The sequence below is a fragment of the Camponotus floridanus genome, unplaced genomic scaffold, assembly GCF_003227725.1.
Source record: "Camponotus floridanus strain SB8 unplaced genomic scaffold, Cflo_v7.5 scaffold140, whole genome shotgun sequence".
Classification (NCBI taxonomy): domain Eukaryota; kingdom Metazoa; phylum Arthropoda; class Insecta; order Hymenoptera; family Formicidae; genus Camponotus; species Camponotus floridanus.
In genome coordinates this window covers 418,532-443,390 of record NW_020229260.1, presented here as the reverse complement: position 1 = coordinate 443,390, position 24,859 = coordinate 418,532, and the positions used below count along the sequence as shown (strand labels likewise).

Genomic DNA, 24,859 nt, shown 5'->3' with positions numbered 1-24,859 from the left:
GTAATAAGTATCGATGATCGAAATATCACAACATAATCTTTTATCTTCTTTTAGGTATAATTTGTTTCAATTTTTAATCGCGGTAATCAATGATTGCAATGATAAAGATTTATCGTTGCTATACTGTTTCATGTCGCTAATTAATTTTTAGTTAATTAATTTTTATTAAAATTTATAGTAAATTATGTTTCCATACTAATTGTAATCATGTTTAGTAAAAAAATTCTAATATACAAAACGATTCTTACCACTACTTTATTACTCGAGAGTCACCGTACGAATGATGACAAAGCGGCACCGTATAGCGCGCTACTGTTTATATTTTATATTGCCAAACTCGAACATCGTGTTATCGATAATTCGTTACCAAAATATTTTATATATTATAAAATATATCGTAAAATATTAAATTATGAAAGTATTTAATTTATTGATTAAAATTGATTATTTATCAAACAATTCACGCAGTCTTTTGTTATGCTAATTATTTGCAACTATAAATCGATTGTTTTACTTCGCGTTCTCTCACATCCTAAATTATATTTAGATTATCAAGTAGAACGATAAAGTAACACGGACGAAATATATTTGTGATTCTAAATATTAAAATAATAATTATTGTCCGTAAAAATAGCACTTATAAAAGTGATTATTTTATATTTTAGATCCCTATAATTTAATCAATTTTCGATTTAATTGTGTATTTAATTAACAATGATTGAGAAAATTTAAAGCATTGGTCGAAATATATTTAATTCTAATATTATATTCTAATATTATAAAGAAATATTGTAATAAGTTTCGATGATCGAAATATCGCAACATAATCTCTTATCCTCTTTTATGTATAACCTGTTTCAATTTTTAATCGCGGTAATGAATGATTGCGATTCGATAGAGATTTATCGTTGCAATACAGTTTCATGTCGTTAATTAATTTTTAATTAATTAACATTTATTAATATTCTTAGGAAATTATGTTTCAAGACTAATCATAATCGTGTTTAACAAAAAAAATTATAATATACGACGGGTTTCTCACCACAACTTTATTACTCGAGAGTCACTGTGCGAATGATGACAAAGCGGTAACGTATAGCGCGCTACTGTTTATATTTTACATTGCCAAAATCCAACATCGTGTTATCGATAATTCGTTACCAAAATATTTTATATATTATAAAATATACATTAACGTGAAATATTAAATTATAGAAGCATTTTAAGTTATGGATTAAAATTGATTATTTATTAAACAATTTGTCACGGGGCCTTTCGTTATGCTAATTATTTGCATATATTATTCGATTGTTTTACTTCATGTTACTTCATTTTACTCCGTACGTTCCAAACATCCTTTCTTCTCTTACATATCTTTCGTTATTTCTCTTTGTGGCATTTACTCACTCACGAAAACACGATTTAATTATAATTAATCAAATACGTGGCGCACTTTGCACGAGACTCTCAATAATCATACAAAATAATCATACGAAACTTATATACGCACTTAAATGATAAAAGAGCAACATGACCTTTACACGAGATTAAAATCATTCGCTACTTGCTACAGCGATGCGTATGCTACTGATACGCATATTATATGCTGTATAATATACGAATTATAAGAATGAAAATATTAAAATAATAAATAAAATTGTGGTAGCAGTCATTTAATTAATAATTAATTTATGTTCACATTTTAGAAAAATTTGAAGTTTAGTTGTTTGATTGTAACGCAAAATATTAAATTGTAAAAGTTTTTATATTTATAGATTAATTAAATGATTATTTATTATTTAAACAATTAATTAATATACGAAACGTTTCGTATTATTATTTATTGCTTGAATATTACCGAGCAAATGATAGCAAAACTGTAATATATAAACAACGCACTACTGTTGCCAAAGTCATGATTTTATTGATAATTCGTTGTATTGATAATTCGAAATATTTTATGTACTATAAAATACACACGCGTAGAATATTGAATTATAGAAGTATTTTAATTGATTGATTAAAATTGATTATTTATTAAACAATTTATTCATTATGGAATCCTTTATGCATAAAATATTTAAATATATTATTGTAAAGCAGTTTATGAAATATTACTATCTATGTAAAAGTGTTAAATAATATAAGAATATTTTATTATAGATATTTTAAGTATATTAAAATAAGATAATCCAGAATATTTTATATATATGTTATACTAATATAATTTAAAAACTTAAATAATTTAGATAATTTACAATAAGAGAGAGAGAGAGAGAGAGAGAGAGAATGAGAGAGAGAGAGAGAGAGGGAGAGGGAAAGAGAGAGAATCGTTATTGAGAAAACATGCAATATATAATATGATCTGAATATAAATGACATATATATATATATATATATATATATATATATATATATATATGTATATATATATATATATATATATATATATATATATATATATATATAATCTGAATATAAATGATAAATAATTTATAAACTATTTACCGGATAATGTTGCTTAGTACGTGGCCCAGTGCTTTTTAGACTTGCTTTTTCTCTTCTTCGCTATTTTTTTATTGCACTCACTTTCACTCCTGAAAACAAAATTAATTAAGATTAGTTAATTAAAATTAGTATACACAAAAATCGCGAGACATTTTGCACGACATTCCCGATCGCGTAGTAATTACAATTAAAAGTTTAGCAAGTACTAATTATAATTATCATAGCGAATTATGTTTTAATACTAGTCATAATTGTGTTTTATCGTTAGAGAACAAATTTAATAATATACGAAGTATTTCGCACCTTACTCTTCGAATGTTGCCGTGTGAATGATATCAAGACCGTACATGTAAACACAACGCGTCATACGCCGCCAAAGCCGACCGTGTTATTATCCATTCACTGCTGATATATTTTACGTACTTTAACATATACATGAAATGTTAAAGTGTCTAAAAGTTTTAGATTACATGGATTAATTAAATAATATTTGTTAAAATTTCATGTATCGCAAAGCTTTTTATTATGTTAATTATTTCAACTTATGATTCGATTGTTTTGCTGTGCGTTTTGATTCTAAATTAAATAATTAAATTTTAAATAATTGAAAAATAGAACGAGATAAAGCGTCGCGGGAATTATATTTTATTCTATAAATATCATTAAAGTAATAATTTCTTCTTGTAAAAATCAATCTTAGATAAACTATAATTTATTATTTTAGATTCCTGTTTCTTACTTGATTAAATGAATAAATTACAAATAAAAATAAATTACAAATAGAAATATGCGCTTCAAGAACTTTCTGCGATATTTTGCGATATTTATAGGCGCAGTGTAATATTAATTATCTAGGGATAGTATAGGTTCAATTACAATGCGATATTTTGTGATATTTTGCGATATCTTGGAACAAAGATTATTATTCTGCATTTAGAGTCATTTATTAAATTCTATTATCGCATATTGATTATTTATGATAAATGTTGCATAATTAATCATCGCTAATCGGACTTGTCTGGACTATATAAAAATTTTTAGTAAATTTTATTTATATATTATACGTATATTTTAGAGACATTTTCGTGTATTAAATTATTCCATGTAATAAATAAAAATTATTTTGTATTAAGTTTCAAATTATATTTTATATTCACTTTTGTATTAAACCCTGTATTGAAAGAAAATAAAAATAAAATTTAAAAAAAATTTTTTCTTCGTATCTCCACCTTACAGAGGCATTTGCCGGATGAGGTTTGAGTACTCTAATGAACCTAAGAGCTATGCCGGCAGTAACGTATAATACGCCGATATTCATATATGTAGACTATTTTTATATTTAAAATAATTTTAAGTATGATCTTAGATCGCGTCTTGAGATTCCGATTAGTTAGTAAAATAGTTGTATTTTCCAACTTACTTAAGACGATCTTAAATATAAGAATGAATTATGAATGCCGGCCTTAGATAGGGTTACCTATGCCAGACAAGTCGAAGAGAAAGAGTCAGACTAAGAAAGATATCAAAAAATTATATATATATATATATATATATATATATATATATATATATATGTTATTTTTAATTATATTAATATTTTTGAATAAAAAGAAAGAAAAAGAGACAGTAATTGAGAAAATAAAAAAAAGACAACTACAGTGATTTTGAATATCTCAAACCCTTTCTCCTCCTATATATAAACATGGCAATGAATATAGAAAAATATTTATTTCATCTTTGAACATTACATGGGAAGATTACAGTATCTTTCACGATTGCATAATTTATTTACTATCAATTTATATACATGAGTGTCTTGTTATACTCTGGTGCTACCGGCATTTCGTGCACATAGCACGGAACGAAACCAGAAATTGTGCACATGATACTTTCTGAGAACATTTATGGACTTTGGCTTTGTAGTTCATGTCCATGTTTTCAATGTCCATAGAGGGAGTATCGCTTTCAGGGATCACCTAAAAGCAGGTGCAAGGAGAGCGTAGCCTCTAACCAATCAGTCACTGCCACGCTGCCAGCTGATTGGTCACTTCTACGGTCCCCTTGCCCCGCGAGAAAGGGGCCATAGAAGGAATCGTTGTCGCGCAGTGTACGTACTGATTGGTTATCTAATAAAAAATCTCTAGGATTCCTTGCGGTAGCAGCCAATCAGTGCGAAGCTTGTAGCGTGAGAAATGTTATCCATCTAATGTCTCGTTAAATCTATGATTCTGAGACGCCACTCCGAAAATTCGGCCGACATTTTATCTGCTCCGATGGGTCAATGATGCAATTTGGCTTAGACTTTTCCTGAAGGAACGTAAATCTATAAAGAACGGGAGGAAGATAAAAGTTTGCAAGCAAATTGAGATAGTACTTTTATCAAGACGCTAAATAAGTCGAATATATTTCGCGTATCAAACGGATTGAAGCATTAATTATAATTGTGTTCTTCGTCGTAATAAGAAAACAAAAACTGTACCTCTTCGAAGTCGGCAAGGTAAGTTCTTTACTCATGCGATGTGCGAGCTATCAAAAGATAATGGCCATTATATAGATAAGATAGCAGCCATTATTTTCAGTATTCCTCGAATATTATCGATTTTATCGTTAATTCTTATTTCACGGCAAATCTATCTCCAGAGAATTTTATGTAAAGAGAATAGAAAAATATTTTTCTCATCGTCATATTGCTTATAATGATTTTCTCCGATGCAATCAATCAACGTTTCATTATATTATTTCTCTTCTCATAGAAAAAAATTATTTCATTTCCACGTATTATACATAATCGATTCGTTTTCATATCAATTTTACTGATCATAATCATGTTGAACATGAATTGGCAATTTATAGCAATGAAGAGACATAATTTTGGGAAATATAATTGTATCACACATTGATACAGATATATGTATAAAAAATATTTATTTTGTCCATAGACGCTGCATCCACTACAATCTCCTTTCTCTTTCTATCTCGTTCATCAATAATATTGCAACCATGAGCTATGGTTATAATAAATACAGGTTGGTAAAGTATGCGTATTCGTGTCCCAAGAGTTGCATTTGACTTGCAAGATTAATACAAAATGATTTACTTCAATGAAGCATTTTAATAAATAAGTCTCCTGTACTTTAAATAATTTTTATTTATATGTAACTTATTACTATATATACTATATATACTTACTATATATACTTTTATATAAAATGTTATTTGTACATTAATAAGTTTTTCACTTGGTCGAAATAATTACAAATAAACTTTTTGAATAAAGATGCAGAAATATATCAAGACATTAAATGGAAAAAAATGTAACACTGGAAGCATAATTTTTTGAAACTTTTTGAATTTTTTTTATAGTTCCACCATGAGTTCCCGTGGTCGTGGATTTATACCTCGTGGAGGTGGTTCTTATAGAGGAAGAGGTGGTGGCGGAGGAAATGAATGGAGCAGTGGTTCAACAGGTGGAAATATGTCTGGCAGAGGAGGTTATTCCTCTTCTAGAGGCGGTAGATTTAAATATTCTACAACAAGCTATGATTCTCGGTCCAAATATAATTCAGGTAATGTTCAAATGTTAAATGTCTATAAAATACATGTAATTAGTGTGAAAACATGCACAATTAAGAGTTACTGTTTGAGAAATCATGAAACTTATGATGTAAAAAATAACAGTAAAATAAATAAAATCAATGCTACTAATATTAATGACTTTTTGTAATAGGGGGATCGGAAAGATATTCAAGCAGAGGTGGTCGTGGTGAACATTCAAACAGTTATAAGAGACCTCGCGTAAGTCTATAAAATGTATAAGAGAATCATAGATGCCTTTTCATATATGATTGTTCAAAATAAAGTATCTTTTATAGGATTCCTATTCTGGAAGAGACGACCATCGATCATCTAGTGACTCTGCACGTAAAAGGCTAAGAAGTGATTCTTATCAGGTATGTGTTCTTCTCCTCTCATTTTCTAATCTGCTCCATCTATTTCTCCATATCACATAAGATAATTACTAATCTAAACATAAAGAAAATATAGAAAATAATATTACGATATTAATTTGCAATCATCTGGTAGCCAAAATGATATTTTTATAATTGAAAAATCATTCTTAATTGGGAGACTTAAATATTATTTCTCTATCTTATATAACATATAATTGAGAACGATGGTCCTGAAAGCTCATCACTTGTCGTTATTAACCATATCAAAGATTAAAAGTTATATGAAAAAATAGTAAATAATTTCAGGACACTCGTATGTAAAAAAAAATGGCGTGCTTTAGGCGAAACATTCATAAGTTGTCACTTTCCTTTCAAGCGACGCGTGTCAACGGCTTCTCGAACACTCGTTCTTTTTGCGTTGGGGCACTACTGCGGTGGAACGCTACGAAAACGTCAAATTATTAAAAGATAAATTATTCAAAGACGAAACATACCTAGATGGTATTTATAATATTGCATATACTATACTCGCACATATGGGTCGTATTAAAGTTTGAGAGTTGTTTAGAAAGGTCAATGGACAATCAAACGAATAGATGTATACGCATATATGTGCGAGTTATTCCCCGTTATAGAACAATAAGCGCAATTAAGATAATTTATTATGCAGTAACGATGAGATTATAGAGAAAGTAGAAAAGATAAAGTACACGATGTACCCTCTGACATCTTATGACATGGAATTTTCATAATGGTGCAAAATATCATCTATAAGCACCCAGTACCATCAGTTATCTAAATTCTGTCGAAAATTAGAAGTTATATGAGAGAGCGCAAGTTTTGAGTAATAATATATTTATATATTCGTAGACCTTTCCAATTAGAACGGACGTATGTTCCCGTTATCGACTTTGTTAACGATGACAAGAAGACTTAGAGAAAGAGAATTCATGATTAAAATATTTCTATGTAATAATGGAAAGTACTTCGAAAGCACATGTGGGAACAATGTGAACGAGCATATAAAAATAGAGATATATATATATATATATACTTATACGTATACGTAGACATACGTAATGTATCGTCCGAAATACATCTTATTATTTCCAGCACGATTATATTTAGAAATGATTATATATACATAGCAACAGCTTTCTTACTTTCGATTATCATCTTTATATATACGAGAGATTTGATATATGTATGGAGGAATTTCTTCTACGTATAACAATATAATTATTCGAATACGTAATAAGAAACATAATTCGATTAAGTTGGAAAGGTCTATCGAGAACATTATTATTACATACTATTATCGAATGCATCGTCGAGTGGCGAAATAGACTTTGTTAACTCGAGAAAAATGACCGTTGCTAACCCACTATTTTCAAGAGATCGCAAACGTTATGTGAACGAGATTACATTTTTACAGATTGAACGGTTACGCGAAGTCAAATATAAGGCATAATGAAAATTTAGGGATTCTTGATATTTAGGGAAAATCAAATTATATACATATAGGTGATTCAACGAAAACGAATATATAGAGAGGCCGTGATTATTAATCGCCCACTCTGACCGTGACTATCATGACGCTGGACCATTTTAAATGGTAAAAGATTAGCACTGCATGCATGCGATCATCAAATGATGAAATGCAAAAATGAATTTATAGAAAATAGAAACGTATCACAATATAGTTACACCGACAATTATACTGTTAATCGATCAATCAATTTTTCATCAATTAGTCAGTTAGCCATTTAGTCAATCACTCGATGAATCTCAATCTATCGATCGATGTCAGTCAAGGTAGTCGATTAGCCCAGTTGAACACAGGGTAGCGCAGTTAAGAATTAAATAGATATATAAATGTAGAAAGATCTACAAAGAATAAATGGTAGGAAAGGGCACTTAAGAAAGAGGGGAAAAGGATACGTATACATAAGCACACGTACGTGTATACTTATGTACATATGTGCGTAGAGAATAATATAAAATAGAGAAAGGCAGGAAACGAAATACAAAAAAAAATGAGAGAAATACATGGAAGGAGCACAATTGAATTTGATTTGGCAGGGTGGAGGTAGCGGTAGCGGCTCACAGAGGTATTCGTCATACGGCGGCTCGTCTGCATCGGCGCCCTACGACGATAATAAGGGATCATCGTCGTCCGCCGTTTACGAGGACAAGAGACAGAGCGAGCGCGCATCATCGTACCACCGTTCCGAGGACCGTCATTCCGCATCGCGGAGCTACGCGCCACCGCCACCCCCTCGGATTAGCGAAATGGCGCCGCCCCCGACTCAGAGATACACCTCGAGTCGTGGAAGAATATCGCATCAGAGCTCGAATTACCGGGGTCGCATCTCGACCCGCGGCAGCAGCGGCAGAGGGGGTGCGTTTCATCGCGTGAGCTCACGCACGGACATCATCATGGCTCGCAAGCGTACTCTGCACTCGCTCGACTATCGTCGAAAGCTGCTGGGCTCACGCTCGCGCGACTACATCCAGCGTATGCGCATGACCACTACCAAATTGCGCAGGAGGTAAATTTATTAATACAGTCACACTTACCGCAAAATACCGTACGCAAAATACTATCCTCGTATAGCCGTATCCGTCCTTTGAATTAGTCGGTTCGAAACGCAAACCGGCTCTCGGTCGATGATCCGAGGATATCGCAAGACGATGATTAGAAAAAAAAAATACATATAATAAACGAAAGCAATATACAAACAAAATACCTGTGAATATAAATACATAAGTAAATCAATCGATATGTCCAAGATACAAACAATTCGCACGAAACATATATAAATCCGCTGCCGAGAGAGAGCTTTTTGCAGGGTTAATAAAGAAGGAATCACAATGATGATACGTATAAACGCAATATCTATGTGTGTATGTGTGTATCATCAAAACGCAATATATAATCGCTTTTGATACGAGAACTAAAATAATAGTACTTTATTCATCATGAGATGTAATTCTCTTTAAAGTTTGGTACGCATAGCGGTACGACTCTCTATACTGTATTCATATAATAAATTTTTGGTACGGCCGAATGTGCGTGTGAAGAAATAAGAACGCGATGCAAAAAAAAAAAAAGACGAATAGTAGATACTTTTAGCGTACGCTACGAAACGCATTTCATATTTTGGGACATAAGACCGATACTAGATCGACTAAATCGATATTATCGCGATATTTGCTCTACGTATCATCTATCAGCTCAAGTTTGTTCGATGATACAACACGAAAAATGAAGGAGCACAGAAACGGAAAAATAACGAAGAAAAGTAATATAAGTCAAAACAAAATTGCTGTGTCATTAGTAGCGGTACTACTAGGCTACCCGGAAGTAAAAAGGACTCAGGATCGGGAACCAGCGTGAAGGACAAGGATAGAGAGATGGCCAAAGCCATAAATGCCGAGTTTTCCGATGACGATGATGAAGAGGATGATAATAAGAGTAATTGGGACGACGAAGAGAAGGTAATTCGACATTATTTTGAGTCACACAAGTCTATCGTTCGATAAGAGATGTAACGTATAAATTGGAATTTAAAATTATATATTTACGGGTATATTGCATTAAAATTTTAATCATTGAATATCAAACTATAATCTAATATTTAGATTCTCGCCAACGATCGACTCGTCTTCTCGTCTGTATACTTAATAGCACACTATCATAATATTTTTGAGATATATATCTATAAGCATATGTATAACTAATATACTTTTATTCTTTTATTTTGTGTATATTTTTCTATTTCGCGAATCATTTTATAATATTTGTTCAATCAACGTTATACAGCCACACGAAGGTGATGAAGAGGAAGATATGGAACAGGAGGAAGAGAAAAAGAAGAAGGAGGACAAACGCAAGAAAGAAAAACAAGATAGAGAAAGAGAACATGGAGACACCGAGGACGAAGAAGAAAAGGATGATGATATTAAGGAAGACGATGACGATCAAAAGAGAGAAGTGAGTTATTCTCTACATTGATTAATTAGTACTGACAATTATTATATTTGTGCAACTATTCGCTATTATCATTATTATCATCTTCTCAACTCGTTGAAAATTCATTTTATCGAATACATAGGTGGACGAAGATGACGACGATGATGACGGTGATGAAGAACGAGATGAGAACGAGAAAACGGAACGCGATAGAACAGGTTCTGAAGAATTACCGAGCAGACGGGACGGTAGAAAATACATAAAACTGAAATGTCCGCATTGCGCCCATCATAGCGTAACTTTCAAAGAATATTCGCTTCACCTGTTCTCGGGTCGTCATAGCGCGGCGATGAAGCGTATCGCAGCTCGACACAAGGCGACTCTCACGCGTATGAGAGTTGTTCAACGGCAAGAACAAAGACGTATCGAGGCTCGTGATGCAGCACGTGGAACATTGCCTTCACGTACCATGTTTTGTGCCATTTGCAAATTGAATTACCGTTCCTTGAAAGCCGCCCATCAATTATCCGAATCTCATCGTCAAATGAAACGATTTCTCACGCCATTCTGCCGCGTTTGTCGTATCCAGTTTCGTTCACCGATGTTTTTCGAAACACATATGTGCTCCCTGGAACATATTAAGGTATTGTTACGCTTATAATGATGTCAATGTTATTTAGTCTTGTCTTAAAACTTTATATATCATTAACATAAATCATTCCTCCCGTCAGAGAAAGAGTATACTGCGAGAAAGAATGAATGCGAATGGTAGCGGCGAAGCTGAAGCTGATTCGAGCGCACCCGAAGAAGACGATAAGGAAGTTAATCTTGATAACTTTATGACATTGGATTCTGTAGGCGATGTAGATGGTACGTGACAAACGAATGTATCAAATATTTCTAACTTATTAATGTGTTTATCGTTTATTTTAAAGCTAGCGTTGTGTCGAAATATCGCATTTTATGTTTAAATAAATATCGCATTTTATCTTTAAATATTTTACATCATTATTTGCAGAAGACGAAGAATCTAGCGATAAAAAAAAAGAGAAAGCTGAAGGTGAAAGTTCGAGCGAAGCAGAGAAAAAATCGAAGAACAAACAAATGATAAAAGTCGGTGCCGAGTATATAAAACGTGTCGAGGTACAATACTGTGAATTATGCAAGGTATATCTGCCACGCAGCGAAAATACGGAAAGGGCGCTCGCTTTACATTGTTCCATGCGTAGCCATCTTAAACGGTATACCATATGTTTGTCGATATGTATAATAAATCGAGATGTAAAAAAAATTGTCAATGCATTGCAATATCTCTATAATTGTATATGTTGCAGATATGTGCGAGACAACGACGACAAAGCACTTAGACGTCAAGCAGAAAGAATACATTTACAATCGTCATCGTCTTCATCGGCCAATCTGAATTCTACCAATTCAACTGCGATCATTGTGTCAGAGACTTCAAAAACTTCTCCCGCCAATTCCGAACCACAAGCATCTACAAATACCACGCAAGTAGTGATTACAATTGATAATAATGGTGTAGGCGATACGGAATACATCAAAATCGAAGAGGAAAAGTCAAATAGCATGGAATCAGAGAAGAATGCGAAAGACGGTAAGAATAATCAGGGTGACGAGGATGATGATGATGATTATCGCGCACATGGTGACGATAAACTGACTTGGGACGACGTCGATAAGGATCTAGGCGATATTTTAAGAGAAAGCGAAGCAGGAGCATCGAAATCGAGCGATGATGAGGATTCTCGTTATGATCGTTTTCGTAATTCTGATAAGAAGCTGCAGTCTGGAAAAGAAAAAGAAAGCGAAAAAAATGAGGTTCTCGAAGAAAAAAGCGGAAATAACAAGATTAAAGATTTAAAAATTAAGGCTGATAAGACAGATATGTAATTGTGAAATCGTTTTTTCTCACGAATCTTTGATTTGGCTCATTTTTTAAATTCTTTTTTCCTAAATTATCTCTAGACATCTTTTTTTTAAGAATTACATATTTACATATATTTTTTCAAGCTATCTTGTTTAATCAAAACTACATATTCCTTCATCATTTACATTTCTTACGTTATATTTCCATTAAGAATATATGTCAATTACAATGTATCTAGTATATTACGAACTTTGCAACATTTAATTTCAATTTATGTAATTTTAATGTGTAAGTGATATGTTATTCGTATGATCAGAGTACAGAGTTGTGAAGGAACTATTAGTAAGAATGTGAACAAATATAATTATATATACTCGATGGAGATACATACAAAATATTAAATTAAATATACAACTTTGAATTTTCAGTTATTTGCGTGGAGAAACGCGTGCGCGTCTTATCAATGAATGCGTCTCGTGTGTAGACGCATTTTAATACATATACATATAGATTATTGATTACATAATAAATTCCTTATTCTCTCTCTCTCTATCTCTAGAATTTAGTAATATTCTTTTCATTCTATTTTCCTTAAACGAATCGTGGTCTCGTTTCTTCATCGAATAGCTTTATAAGTATGCTGCTGATAAAATGTTACGTCTGGAAAAAAAAGGATTGCCAGAAGAGAAAATAAATCCGTTTTGCTTTGTCGCACGGTGTTGATATAAAAATTTTTCGCGCGTAGTGAACGCAATATTAATGACGTATCTAGTACATATATATACATCTATGTGTATGTATATATATATATATATATATATATATATAAAATTAAATTAATATAGGTGGTCCGTTGAAAAATTTCCTTAAAATTTGTAAATTTTTCAATTATACATTTCTGATAATAACTTGTTTTGTGTTGGAATCTCTGTATCGTTTAAATATAAATATCATAGATATTATAACAATATATATTATCTTGTATAAAAGATTTGTATCTATCTCTGCATCTGTCCTCCAAGCTCTCGCATGTAATATTTGTACACATTCATTTCATTTATGGCTGCGCATGCGCATACTAACATGCGAATCAAACGATTGGATTCTGATTCTAGATCAGTCAGGGTCAGGACAGTCGGGATCTGTCGCGATCGCGTGGTAGACTTCGTGGACAAAGGCTGATAATTGAGAGAAAGTAACGGTGTCGAGAACATTTCGTAACTTGTCGTGACTCGTAACTTTCGCACAGTCTACGTGCGTTGTCTTTTTTGCTATCGCGATTCATTAGCAAACGCACAAGGCTGAAGAAAGAATAGTTCGAAGGTGCGTCAAGCATGCACGAGTTTAACCTCTTAGTTTAGTTGAGACTTTATTGACGCGATATTGTTCACTCGGTTGAATATACTCGTGCTGGTTGAATATATTTCGACAATAATCGAATTTCTATTTCTCTGATAATGGCATTGGTTCAAAAACTGCAGAGACTATCCAGGTCCTTCCTTGCCCTTGATTCGAATTACGCCAAGTGCATGGTTAATCAGCTGTCCTCGACGAGAACCGCGTCTACCACGCAACCGTTGTGTAAAAAGAAAGAGTGAGTAGAAAGATCGGCGAAATGATTATCGAATTTTTAAATTTTAATCCATTTTTTTTCGCAAACTGATTAGCATCTTAAGAATAAAATTACTGGTAATGTAAGCTTGTTAGTACTGTTAACACCTTTCTCTTTTTAAAGACATTGTAGAAATTGCAATGACTTTGTAAAGAAAATACACACACACATACATATATATATATATATATATATATATATATATATTTCTCTAGATAGATTAGATCTTACTTTAATAAAATGTAAATATTTATATTGTTATTATAATTAATGATATGCTGTGTAATTTAATTTGTAAATGCATAAGAAAAATGAAGTTTTCTAAATGTACTCTAGAATTTTTATCTATTAAATGTCTAATATAAAATAAATACTATTTGATTCAGGGTTAGTATAACATTTGTTAAGGCTAATGGAGAGAGAATTAAAGCAAACGGAAAAATAGGAGACAGTATCTTAGACATTGTTGTGAATAATGAAATCGATTTGGATGGTTACGGTATGAAAACTTTACAAACTTTTTTATTCTTATTGATTGTAAGTTACTTTGATAAAGTATGAAGGAAAATTGTCCATCTTGAAAATATAGGTGCTTGCGAAGGAACATTGACATGCAGCACGTGTCATTTAATTTTCCCTAAAGATGTTTATGATAATCTTCCAAAGAAACCTGCAGAAGAGGAAATGGATATGTTGGATTTGGCACATGAGTTAACAGATACGTACGTTTAAAAAATTTGAATCAACTCTTTTCCCTTCTTTCTCTTGTTCTTGAGTTGAGAAATATCTTCTATACTGATATAAAACTGTAAACAGAAGAAAACACTTCAAATTTTACATTATAATGTCTATTACATTTATTCATGAATTAGCTTTCAGTGTGTGTGCATCTAATACTATTTTATACAACATACATTTCTAAGGAAATACAATTCACCTTTAACCAAAACAACCCTTTGTTTGTTATTCAAATCAATTGGTTCAGTTTTTTTTCCTTTATCATACATCTTCTTTTTAAGAATTATTGTAAATTTCATTTCATTCAATTTATTCTTTATCATGATATATTGTAATTTTGAAATATTCAATTACAGATCAAGATTGGGATGCCAAATCATAATGACTGCAGAATTAGATGGTATTGAGGTGAGAGTACCATCTACTATTAATGATGCAAGAAGTTAATAAATGTGGTTATTAACTTTACAGGCCTTATAACATTAAATTGGCTTAAATGTAAACTTTATATTTACAATTAGTAAAATTGAATATAATAAGACTTCTTATGAAGTAATGATAATAAAGTTTAACATTATGTATATAGCGATAAAAAGTTGTGTCCAAACTATCATAGATTTTCTTTTGTGCAACTTAATATTTTTCTGAACAAATTGTATATATTATAGTATATATTATAGTTGCATAATATATACGCATAATTGTATAAATTTTCTACAGAAAAATGATATGTCCATACTAGATCTATTCAAACGTACAAAAAAAATAATATACATATATGTATAAATTTTATGACATGATTTATAATAAAATTCTTTATATCTGGTATGACTATAAAAAACTTAGAAATCAATTATAAACATTTCCACTAATTTAGTCCTTGAAAATCAAATGCTTTCCAAACTTTTTGTTGTAAAGTGTTGTAATTATTGCAAAGCATTTGTTGTAAATTTTGCATTATCACTGATCGTCTCTGATAATCTTTATTTTTATAATGATATATAGCAAATATTAATTCAACAAATAAATATATAATTCATATTTTAATTTAATGAAAAGATCACAAAAAAAGATAAAATTTTTATATTTATCATCACATATAAATCCATTCAATTTCACTATATCATCAAAGGAAAATATTAATTTTTTGTAGTTTTCGATGAATTAATTAAGTTAATAATATATTTCTCAATTGAAAAGTTTTATGCAATATTATTTTATTGATTAATCGATATTTTAATGCATGTTTAATCATTAAAAAATATTAAAAAATACTAAAAAAATTAACTTAATAAAAATTAATTTAATAAAATCATTAAAAAAAATACTTAAATTATATAACATGTTATATAAATTATATAACATGAGCAGAGAAAAAACTTAGCATTTATATCATGATCAAAAATAATCTATTTATAGCCTATGCAGTATATATTCAGAATAATTTATTTTTCTTCTTTAATTAATTACATAGCAAGTACATCTACTGTTATTACATAATTATCAGTACATAAAGCTAAAACACTTTTGTACTATGTGTATTATATGTGGACCCAACATGAATAACTTATTCGCATGATTAAGTTACATATTTATTGCATTACTTGCAAATGCATTATTACTACACTACTTACAGATGTGGCGAAACAATTTACATATTTTCAGTTTCTTACCCTGCCCGTTTCAAATACACATCTCGAGAATATACTCGTGTATATTTTTTTCGTTATGTACATATATATTAAGTTGTTCTCAGTTTATTTGTATGTCATGCAAGTAAAAGCTTATTAACATTCTCTCATTTTGAGAATGCGTTTAATTCGATTCATAAGCTAGATGTAAACTGCAAATATTAATTGTTTAAGTTAATCCATATAATAATTATTAAATAGAAAATTTAAAAATCCAGGTAATTTGATGAGAATTGAACGAATTTAAATATGTAACATGATATAACAAGTATGTAAAATAATTATAAATCATTTTCAGATCTTAAATGTTGGTAATATGATGATAATATGATGATGAAACTTTTACGTATTTATACAATATATAATAGAAGTTCTATTTTTTTTAATTATTTGATATTTTATATATTTCGTATTTCATTTTTTATATTCACGAGTCTAAAAGTCATTCATTTTTTAATATTTAAAATTTAATCTTTCCATAATTGTCTTCCTTCTTTTTTTTATATATTGCATGTATTTTTCCGTGTATCTATATTCACATGATAATTTCGTAAGACGTAATTCCTCAAATATGGAACTATACTTGTAACAACATAAGTATGTTATGTCATATTTACGAATTATCAAACGTTTACGTAAATCATTACATAGTTCGTATTATGGTTCAGTGCAACATACCGTAAATGATGAATCTCTCTCTTTACTTTCTCTTTTTTTCAATTGTACAGGAAATTACATTGCGATTGCTATAAATATCGCAAACGTATGTATATACAATGTATATACATATATTTCAAAGTATAAAGATTTATACAAACTAAAATAAACATTACATTTTTTAAATTTATATAAAGAGGGAGAGAGAGAGAGAGACACTATTGTATATTCAAATAATCTCAATAAATATTACTTTTATTATATCTGAAAGAAGAGATTTTTATATTAAATTATAAAATATAAAATCTTTTATGCTTAATAAAAATTTGATGTAAAATACTAATCTCTCGTTTCAGCAAGCAAAGTGAAAATGAACTCTCGATAAAGATGGAAGCTCTCTCTTTCTCTTCCTCAGATGCACATTTGCACACACACACACACACACACAAACATAACATATACTCATATTTTATTTTTAAAAGTAGTATAAGATATAATATTTTTCAATGAATCCTTCATACGATCGCATATAAAATTATAAATCTAATGTTCTAAATATTAAGAATAAATTTATAGTAGCTTTATAATTTAAAACTTTTAAGTATTAAGTGCTGAGATAATTTAAAAAAAGAGAAATTTGATTCATGAGTCATCTAAAGATCCAATATCCAATCATATTCAAATTAAAAAATTCATTTAATTATTTTATTGATAGAGATATTAATAAGTTTGCTTTTAAAGAATTTGTAACAATCAAGGCCTGATTCACATTTTTCTGATTGAAATTCTTGATTTTTTTTTATTTCGATATCCTATTTACTATATGCGTATTTTTTTGTTTTTTACACATCACACACACACACACACACACACACATACAAATTTTCGTTTCTTACAAAATTTAATTTCGTAAAAACAAAAATTCGATCACTATGTCGAACTCGCAAATTTCAATCATCTTATCCGCGTAATTATAATATTAATCAGAATTCTAAAGTCTTATGCTTCCATATGAATGAAAGTAATCTAGGACTAGAGGTTCTGTAAGATAAGTACAAGTAATAATAATAATAAGTAAAAACATGGCAAGATTCACATACATGCCAATTTCTCATCTTTCGATTTTTAAGGCATCGAAAGTATGCATACATTATTGTATATATATTGATTGAAATATATTTCAATCATTGTACTTGAGTATATTTGTTCTCGAAATAATTGGGGTTTTTCGGCAATCATCGAAATATAATTTTATGCAATTTTAGTAAATTATCTTAATATAAATGTAGGAAATAAAGTTTATTATTAAAAATATTTATTAGAATTAATAACAGGCGCAATAGAGCAAAGTTGTTTAAAAAACTGTTGTTGTATGACGTTGATTTATGACGTATATCAATGGCTGCGTTCAGCAGAAAAAGCTGCTTCGCAACTGTTGCAAAATTCATGAATCTAATTAGCATATACTCTTAGATTCAGCCAAAATTAAGAGCATACGCAATGTCAATATATATAATGTTAATATATAACATTTTAAAACCATGACATGTTTTGACATTCATTTTATAACCATATTATATTACACCAATAAATAACAGCAAATAATAACAAGATAATAATAATAATAATAAATGATACAACTTATTAAAAATAAAATGTGAAATATGAAAATTACAAAGTCATAAAAGATTGATCGTGTTCCCTCAATTTATCGAACTATCGAATTGTAATAGGAAAAAATGTCATTTTTTCTGTTCTTTTGAAATAATCATTCACATCAAAATTGTAACACTTAATATAATGGTTAATGTGTATAAATATTTGTCAGTCGGTTTACGTAGTAAATTTATAATTGTAGCCGATGTAATGATGTCATTGTACTACCAAATTATCTTAACATAGATCTTGTTTCAAAATTTTTTTTATAGATTCAATACCAGATAATGCTACGTCCATATTTATTTTTATTTATTTTTTTACTTATCTTATTAAAGTCACTAGAATAACTTTCATTGAAATTATCACATATTTTATACCTATGTAATTTCTGGACTCGTAACTAAACGATATAATATTTATAAAATATAAATAATATTTATAAAATATTCCTTTTTTAAGGAAGAACCTACTCGACTGAAATATGAATGGATTTGATTAATATTTTTCATTTTGATGTATTCCTAACTTCAATGCTGTTTGGCAAGATAACTTCTTCCATTTAAAAAAGGGAAGAAATTATCTTGCCAAAAGGCGTTGAAATTAGAAATAATGTTTTAATGACATATATCAAAACGTTCCGTTTTGTTTCAAAGCATTAATTGACATTGATATACATCGTGTGGCAACAATTTTTTAACAATCTTTAATGCTCTTATTGCGTTTTTTATTAATTCTAAAATATCTTAACAAACAATATAGACAAACGAATATAAAACCAGTATACTTTTGCCTACATGTGTATATATGCATATGTATATTTATCTTATAAATTTGAATCGTGCCAAAAAGAATTCTTGTTTGTAAAGGTACATATATTCCAAGGAATGAAATCTACTTATCAAAATTTTACTAGATCTTTATATTCTCGATATGATAAACCACAAGAATTTCATTCTGGTTTTTCTTGATATATATTATCAGAATAATATCATAAAATAGGCAAATGCAACATATATTCGGTAGAAAGGATTTTTCGTCAACATTGCGCAACGTGCATGAATATACATGTGCATATTTACAATATAAATTTGAATTATACTAAAAAGACTTTTTGTTTATAAAAGTATATATTTCAATAAATGAAATATTTCGTTTGTTGAAATTTTATTAAAACATTATATTTTCAATATCGGAAACCGCAGGAATTTCATTCTGGTTACCTGATATATATTGCAAGAATGATATCAGGTAACCAGAAAATACTTACGACGCACAAATGCAACGTGCATTTGGTATAAGGAATTTTTTCATCAACGTTGCGCAACAGGTTACAGGAACCTGTTGCTGCTCTCGCTGCTGATAGCGGGATATACGACCCGTAAAGAAAGCATAAATCGGCAAGTTTCGTTCGGCGAAAGGATCCTCGCGTTACATGAACGTAGTGTGGAATTTCTCTGAGAATATCATGTATACATATATATAATGTATATGTATGTATACGGTTCCTCCAAACACATTGACAAATAGTTGAGCAAGCGAAACCTGCTCAAGAATATTGTAGTGGTATGCAAAAAAATGTATAGCTCGTCAAGGTCAACAGGAACTAACTCTATCGGCAAGTCATTAAATCACGTTAGTTACAATACTAGCAGGATTAAGACAGTTTGGACATTCTGACTATGTGAGAACTATGTACCGGTGGGAAGAAATAAAAAAATTTATATGAGAGTAATACTGGTATAACGACCTGGACTATGAGGACGGTGGCTTTGAGAGTATAAGTTCCAAAGCCATTGGTAATTGTCGGAACAATATGGACGAAGACACGATTGATGAAATCTTGCTCAATAAATTCTAAAGAAATTCTCTCAAATATTTCATTAGGCTCATTAAGGAAGTATTTTTCAATTTCCAATTTTGTAAAAGCTACGAAATGAAAAGGTAATTTTGAAAATTCTTACATAATTACTTGCTACAATAAGATATTCAACCAAATTTTGGCAATTAAAAATAAAAATTACATCAGTAATATTAATTAATGTAAACTCAATGAAAAAGAAGCAAAAATGTTTTGCGATCTTTTGGATTGAAGAAATTAGTTAAACTGACAATATCAACCTTGTATTTCATGCTTTTACTGATGGTCAACAAAGTTATACGGGAGAATTCAGTCAACTGGCATTTTTGCTTTCGGCATTTCGTGTTGCACGCGTTACAAAGGGCGCAAAACTCTTCCCTTTCTCAGTCCCTTAATCTCTGCACTCACGCCACTTACAGTGTTATGTATAGTTACGTTTAAGCTCGGGACTAAGTCTGCCAAACGCACGAACCCCAAAAATAAATTGCCGGCAACAAGACTCTGGGCGGTATTTTCCCGGCGATTGCTGGTCAAGGGTTCGTGGATATTATATACTCGGTGGGCAAAAAGTTTGCGAGGATTTATCATCATCAAGCTGATCTGACAATTCAATGGACCAAGTCAGGAATATATATGTTCTTGTAATAGAATAAATATTAATTGACAATAACGTTGATGATACGACAATAAAACAAACAATGGCAGTCTTAGTCGGCAATTTTTGATCCCTTCTTGCTAGACAACATCAGTTTTATCTATACATTAATTACAATTAGCTTTTTTTACATTTTAGCTTCACACAGAGTTTATCTGTTCGATCCTAAAGATACAGATTTATATTACATGATTTAGGCAAAAATCTTTCATTTATAATTGATATATTAAGATTAATAAAGTCTCGTATAAATTTTTTCTACCCTTCTTCGACATTTTTTAAGTCTAGATCTATCTAAAGTACGTGAAGTCTATTTCCAAACAAATTTAAAAATCCGTTCTTTACAAACGATTCGTAGAGCTTAGAAGATAATCTCTTCGCTCGGACAAAGAACACTTCCTTCGAATAAATTGGATTCCTGAATTTCTCTCGGAATTATTTTCACGTTCCATCAAGATCTCTAGACGAGAGTCGACAGTTCGTGAGGACTGTTTGTAGTGGCGGCGCTGCTGAGATCGAGCGTGGCCGCTGGCAAGCCGGGGCTGACGCTGCCGCTTGCCTCGCGCGGCAGATGCTGCGACCTGTTGAGTTTGCCGCTGCCTCCGCCGCCGCTGGGGCTCGGCGGCGACCGGTCGCCGGGTGTCGTCGGTGGCGTGGCAGCGGCAGCGGCGGCGGCGGCGACGGCACCGCGATGCGTCAGGTGATTAAGCTGCGACGCAGGATGCGGGGACGATAGTAACAAAGGCGGCGACATGGAGGACACGTGCCGCTGCTGGTGAGGATGGTGCTGATGAGGGTGATGCTGGTAAGAATGCTGGAGACTGCGAGGCGACTGGGCCAGCAGGCTGGCGGTCGAATGGACCGTTATCGAGCCGCTGCCGATCTTCGAGCCCGGGTGCAGCGTCGGTCGTAACTGCGACTGCTGATGTTGATGATGATGGTGCTGCTGCTGGTGATGATGTTGATGCTGCTGTTGGTGTTGCGAGTGCGTTTGCTGCTGCTGTTGACGCTGAAGCTGCGCCGCGGCCTCGCACTGTTCGCGAGCGAACGCCTTCACCGCGTTCGTCTTCTCCTGGAAATCATAAAGGAAGATTATCTCGTGAAGTTTCTTACGCTCTCTCGATTAGGTTTATCGAGGGAGAAAATTGGGGAGGCGTAATTTCAGGAAAGTATCCTTTTCCGAAATAAATGTACGCAAGGAATTAAAAGTAGATAGATTTGAAAGCGAAATTTAATTTGCTATTCTCTGTCGAGATTAAATTATTATTTCGTAAGATTTGCTTTATATCATCTTGCAGAATTATTATATTGATTTTTTATTTATCTAGATGTAACTACTATACTTTAGCAAATACACGTAATAGTAGCAATCACAATTGATGAGAGGATTGAAGGAGAGATTATGGAGAGAGAAGATTGGAAAGAAAACTTTAATGCAAGAGTTTTTAGAAATTTAATGAAGAGAAAGTAAAGTTATTTTTATAGCAAGACTGATGCATATTTCAGTGGATAAACGGATGCTAATGTTTACAAAGCGCAAGAATCTGAATCACGCATGTTTGTGGAATTCGCGCAAACTCGAGGTGCGTGCGCGTGACGGGAATTAGGAGGTCAGTGTCAGAGCTGGAAATATTTCACGTAATATCCGCCGACTCCACACATCCCAAGGCGATAAAATATAAATATTTTCATTTTTCAAGTTATTTCCCGATTGCATTAAGATAATTTTTGGCAGAATATCGAGACAACTCTCTTTGAAATATGCCAAGAATCTTAAAACTTCCCGGGAAGAAAAAAATTATTAATTATATCGAAATTTCGAAGATCCAATAGTAAGTATTTAAATATGAATTCTTTTTAATTTTATTTAAATTTTATTTAAATTTTATTTAAAATATTTAAATAACTAATATATAATTAATAAATTTTATTTAAAATATTTAAGTAACTTAAAGTATTTAAATATGAATTCCTTTAAATTTTATTTAATCAAGAACAGATAACGGCAATCATATTAAACCGTAAGTATGTTGTAAAAATCTCTGTTACCCCGTCGAAGGCGGCAAAAGAAGGAGGTAAACAAAATATTTTTCTCTCCATCACGTAATTTATGTAACGGCAAAATTTATCACATGGGGAGAGAGACGGGAAGCCGTGACGAGTGCAGTTACACGTAAAATCTTCCGCTTAATTACGTAACGCGAGGAGCGAGGGGTGTCCCGCGGTGTAAAATAGTTATCCTACTATCGATCTTTTTTTTTTCTTTTTTTATAGATTAAACCTCGACCACGTCGAACACGTCGGTTTACGTTCACCGACACGCATACACGACGTCCTGCGTACGGATCCAGTTTGGAATCGAATTACACGGTAGAATGATCACCGACGTAAATAATAGCGTGATAATGACATCGACCGTTGCAGGATATGCTAATAAGGCACGGCGGGGAGAGATTAAGGGTGCAGAGCCGATGGCCGAGGAGAGGAGGGACGAGGGAGAGGGAGGTGCAGGCCGATGCATCGCCGGTCGTGAAATACGAGAAAATAAAGTGGCGATCTCCGTCTACGACGGAGATCCGTATATCGCGATGATCGAAAGAATTCGCACGCCGTTAAGTCGAGAGGAGGAGGGAAAGGGAGAGAGCCAGGTAAAAAGAAAAAAAGCTGCATTTCCAGGCGCACACTCACTTTCTGCCATACGAAGACGTTATGGACCATGGCGCACCCGCAAAACACGATGCCGAGGCCGATGAAGACCGACGTGACGATCGCCGGTGTCGAGTGAAATTGGATGAATGTGTACAGAATCATGCCTATGGATCACACATACACAAGGGATTAATAAATTGATGGTGTCGATAACAATATGAGGTAAATAAAGCGCGTATCTCGATGCGTTTTCATAATTTAATCTGAAAGTTCAAGCCTATTTTCTAACGAAAATAGTCTTGGCTTTGATAATCTTTTTAAATTATGTAATTTTTCTCACATAAAATTCGACAACTGAGAGCTAAGTTTGTTTCTTACCGGTTAAGAAGACCGGAATGCTAATGAAAAAACCTCCGACGGCGCACACGCGGCTGACGGACGATTTTTGCAGGTACTTGTTACTCCTGAAACAAAGAGAAATCACAGTGTGAAAATAAATCTCGCGATTCCGTGATAATTGGACGAATTATAAAGGAACACGGTCCCCTCCACGGCGGGGATTTTGTTATTGTTCATCAATGATTCACAGAAAAACGCTTCCTTTCAAACGAATCTCAGAGGAAAACTGCGATTTTACGAGAGTCGGATGAATAACGCGATAGAGCTTCTCTCATAAAATATTTATTTTTGTTAATACACACTCTGGTCTGTCCTCAGAAGCACACAGTTTTATTGAAGCAAGTATGTGTATGCACAAAGAAAATATCATTCTACTGCCAAGAAAAGCGATTACTCAGTTTATTTTTCTTTTTTTAAGTAATAGTTTTCTTCAACAAAGAATATATTCTTGATAATAATCTTAAAATATACTCATCATAAGTGTTAGAAAATCTCATTATCATGTACTCAAAAGAGGAATTTATTTTCTCTTCAAGAATATTGTAAAGTTGTATCAAAGAAAAATCAAACTTACTTTATGTCAACTCTTGTAGTAAGCAAATCAAATTTTTGTTTT

The 24,859-nt window shown here is 31.7% G+C and overlaps 3 protein-coding genes across 8 annotated transcripts in view; 2 read left to right on the top strand and 1 right to left on the bottom strand.

The window, feature by feature from the left end:
* Window positions 1-4,751: 4,751 nt before the first annotated feature.
* On the top strand, window positions 4,752-12,703 carry LOC105255707 (DBIRD complex subunit ZNF326). 2 transcript variants are annotated; one of them, XM_011265154.3, is made up of 12 exons: window positions 4,752-5,005; window positions 5,448-5,534; window positions 5,872-6,074; window positions 6,236-6,303; window positions 6,381-6,458; window positions 8,541-9,010; window positions 9,800-9,959; window positions 10,285-10,455; window positions 10,577-11,077; window positions 11,166-11,304; window positions 11,453-11,675; window positions 11,769-12,703. In XM_011265154.3, the coding sequence occupies exons 2-12, from the start codon at window positions 5,509-5,511 to the stop codon at window positions 12,346-12,348; spliced, it is 2,619 nt and encodes an 872-aa protein (XP_011263456.1). In that variant the 5' UTR covers window positions 4,752-5,005; window positions 5,448-5,508; the 3' UTR covers window positions 12,349-12,703. The 2 variants fall into 2 exon arrangements, with proteins under 2 accessions (XP_011263456.1, XP_025262155.1); XM_025406370.1 differs by having other exon boundaries at window positions 9,803-9,959; window positions 11,769-12,348.
* A 588-nt stretch (window positions 12,704-13,291) lies between these two features.
* On the top strand, window positions 13,292-15,321 carry LOC105255706 (adrenodoxin). Of its 2 annotated transcripts, XM_011265153.3 has the most exons (5): window positions 13,292-13,648; window positions 13,807-13,919; window positions 14,324-14,436; window positions 14,527-14,659; window positions 15,032-15,321. In XM_011265153.3, exons 2-5 carry the CDS (start codon window positions 13,855-13,857, stop codon window positions 15,120-15,122), a joined length of 402 nt encoding a protein of 133 aa, XP_011263455.1. In that variant the 5' UTR covers window positions 13,292-13,648; window positions 13,807-13,854; the 3' UTR covers window positions 15,123-15,321. The 2 variants fall into 2 exon arrangements, with proteins under 2 accessions (XP_011263455.1, XP_011263454.1); XM_011265152.3 differs by having other exon boundaries at window positions 13,293-13,919.
* Window positions 15,322-18,878: 3,557 nt separating this feature from the next.
* The window catches only part of LOC105255708 (tyrosine-protein phosphatase 3), a 34,510-nt gene continuing 28,529 nt past the window's right edge, over window positions 18,879-24,859 (bottom strand). For 2 of the 4 annotated variants that reach the window (XM_025406366.1, XM_025406365.1), the window contains exons 3-5: window positions 24,223-24,308; window positions 23,884-24,008; window positions 18,879-22,267 (exon numbers count right to left, since the gene is read on the bottom strand). In XM_025406366.1, the coding sequence (XP_025262151.1) occupies window positions 21,656-22,267; window positions 23,884-24,008; window positions 24,223-24,308 (823 nt within the window). In that variant the 3' untranslated portion in view covers window positions 18,879-21,655. The remainder of the gene's footprint in view (window positions 22,268-23,883; window positions 24,009-24,222; window positions 24,309-24,859) is intronic. The other 2 variants (XR_003122456.1, XM_025406367.1) reach the window with 2 other exon arrangements.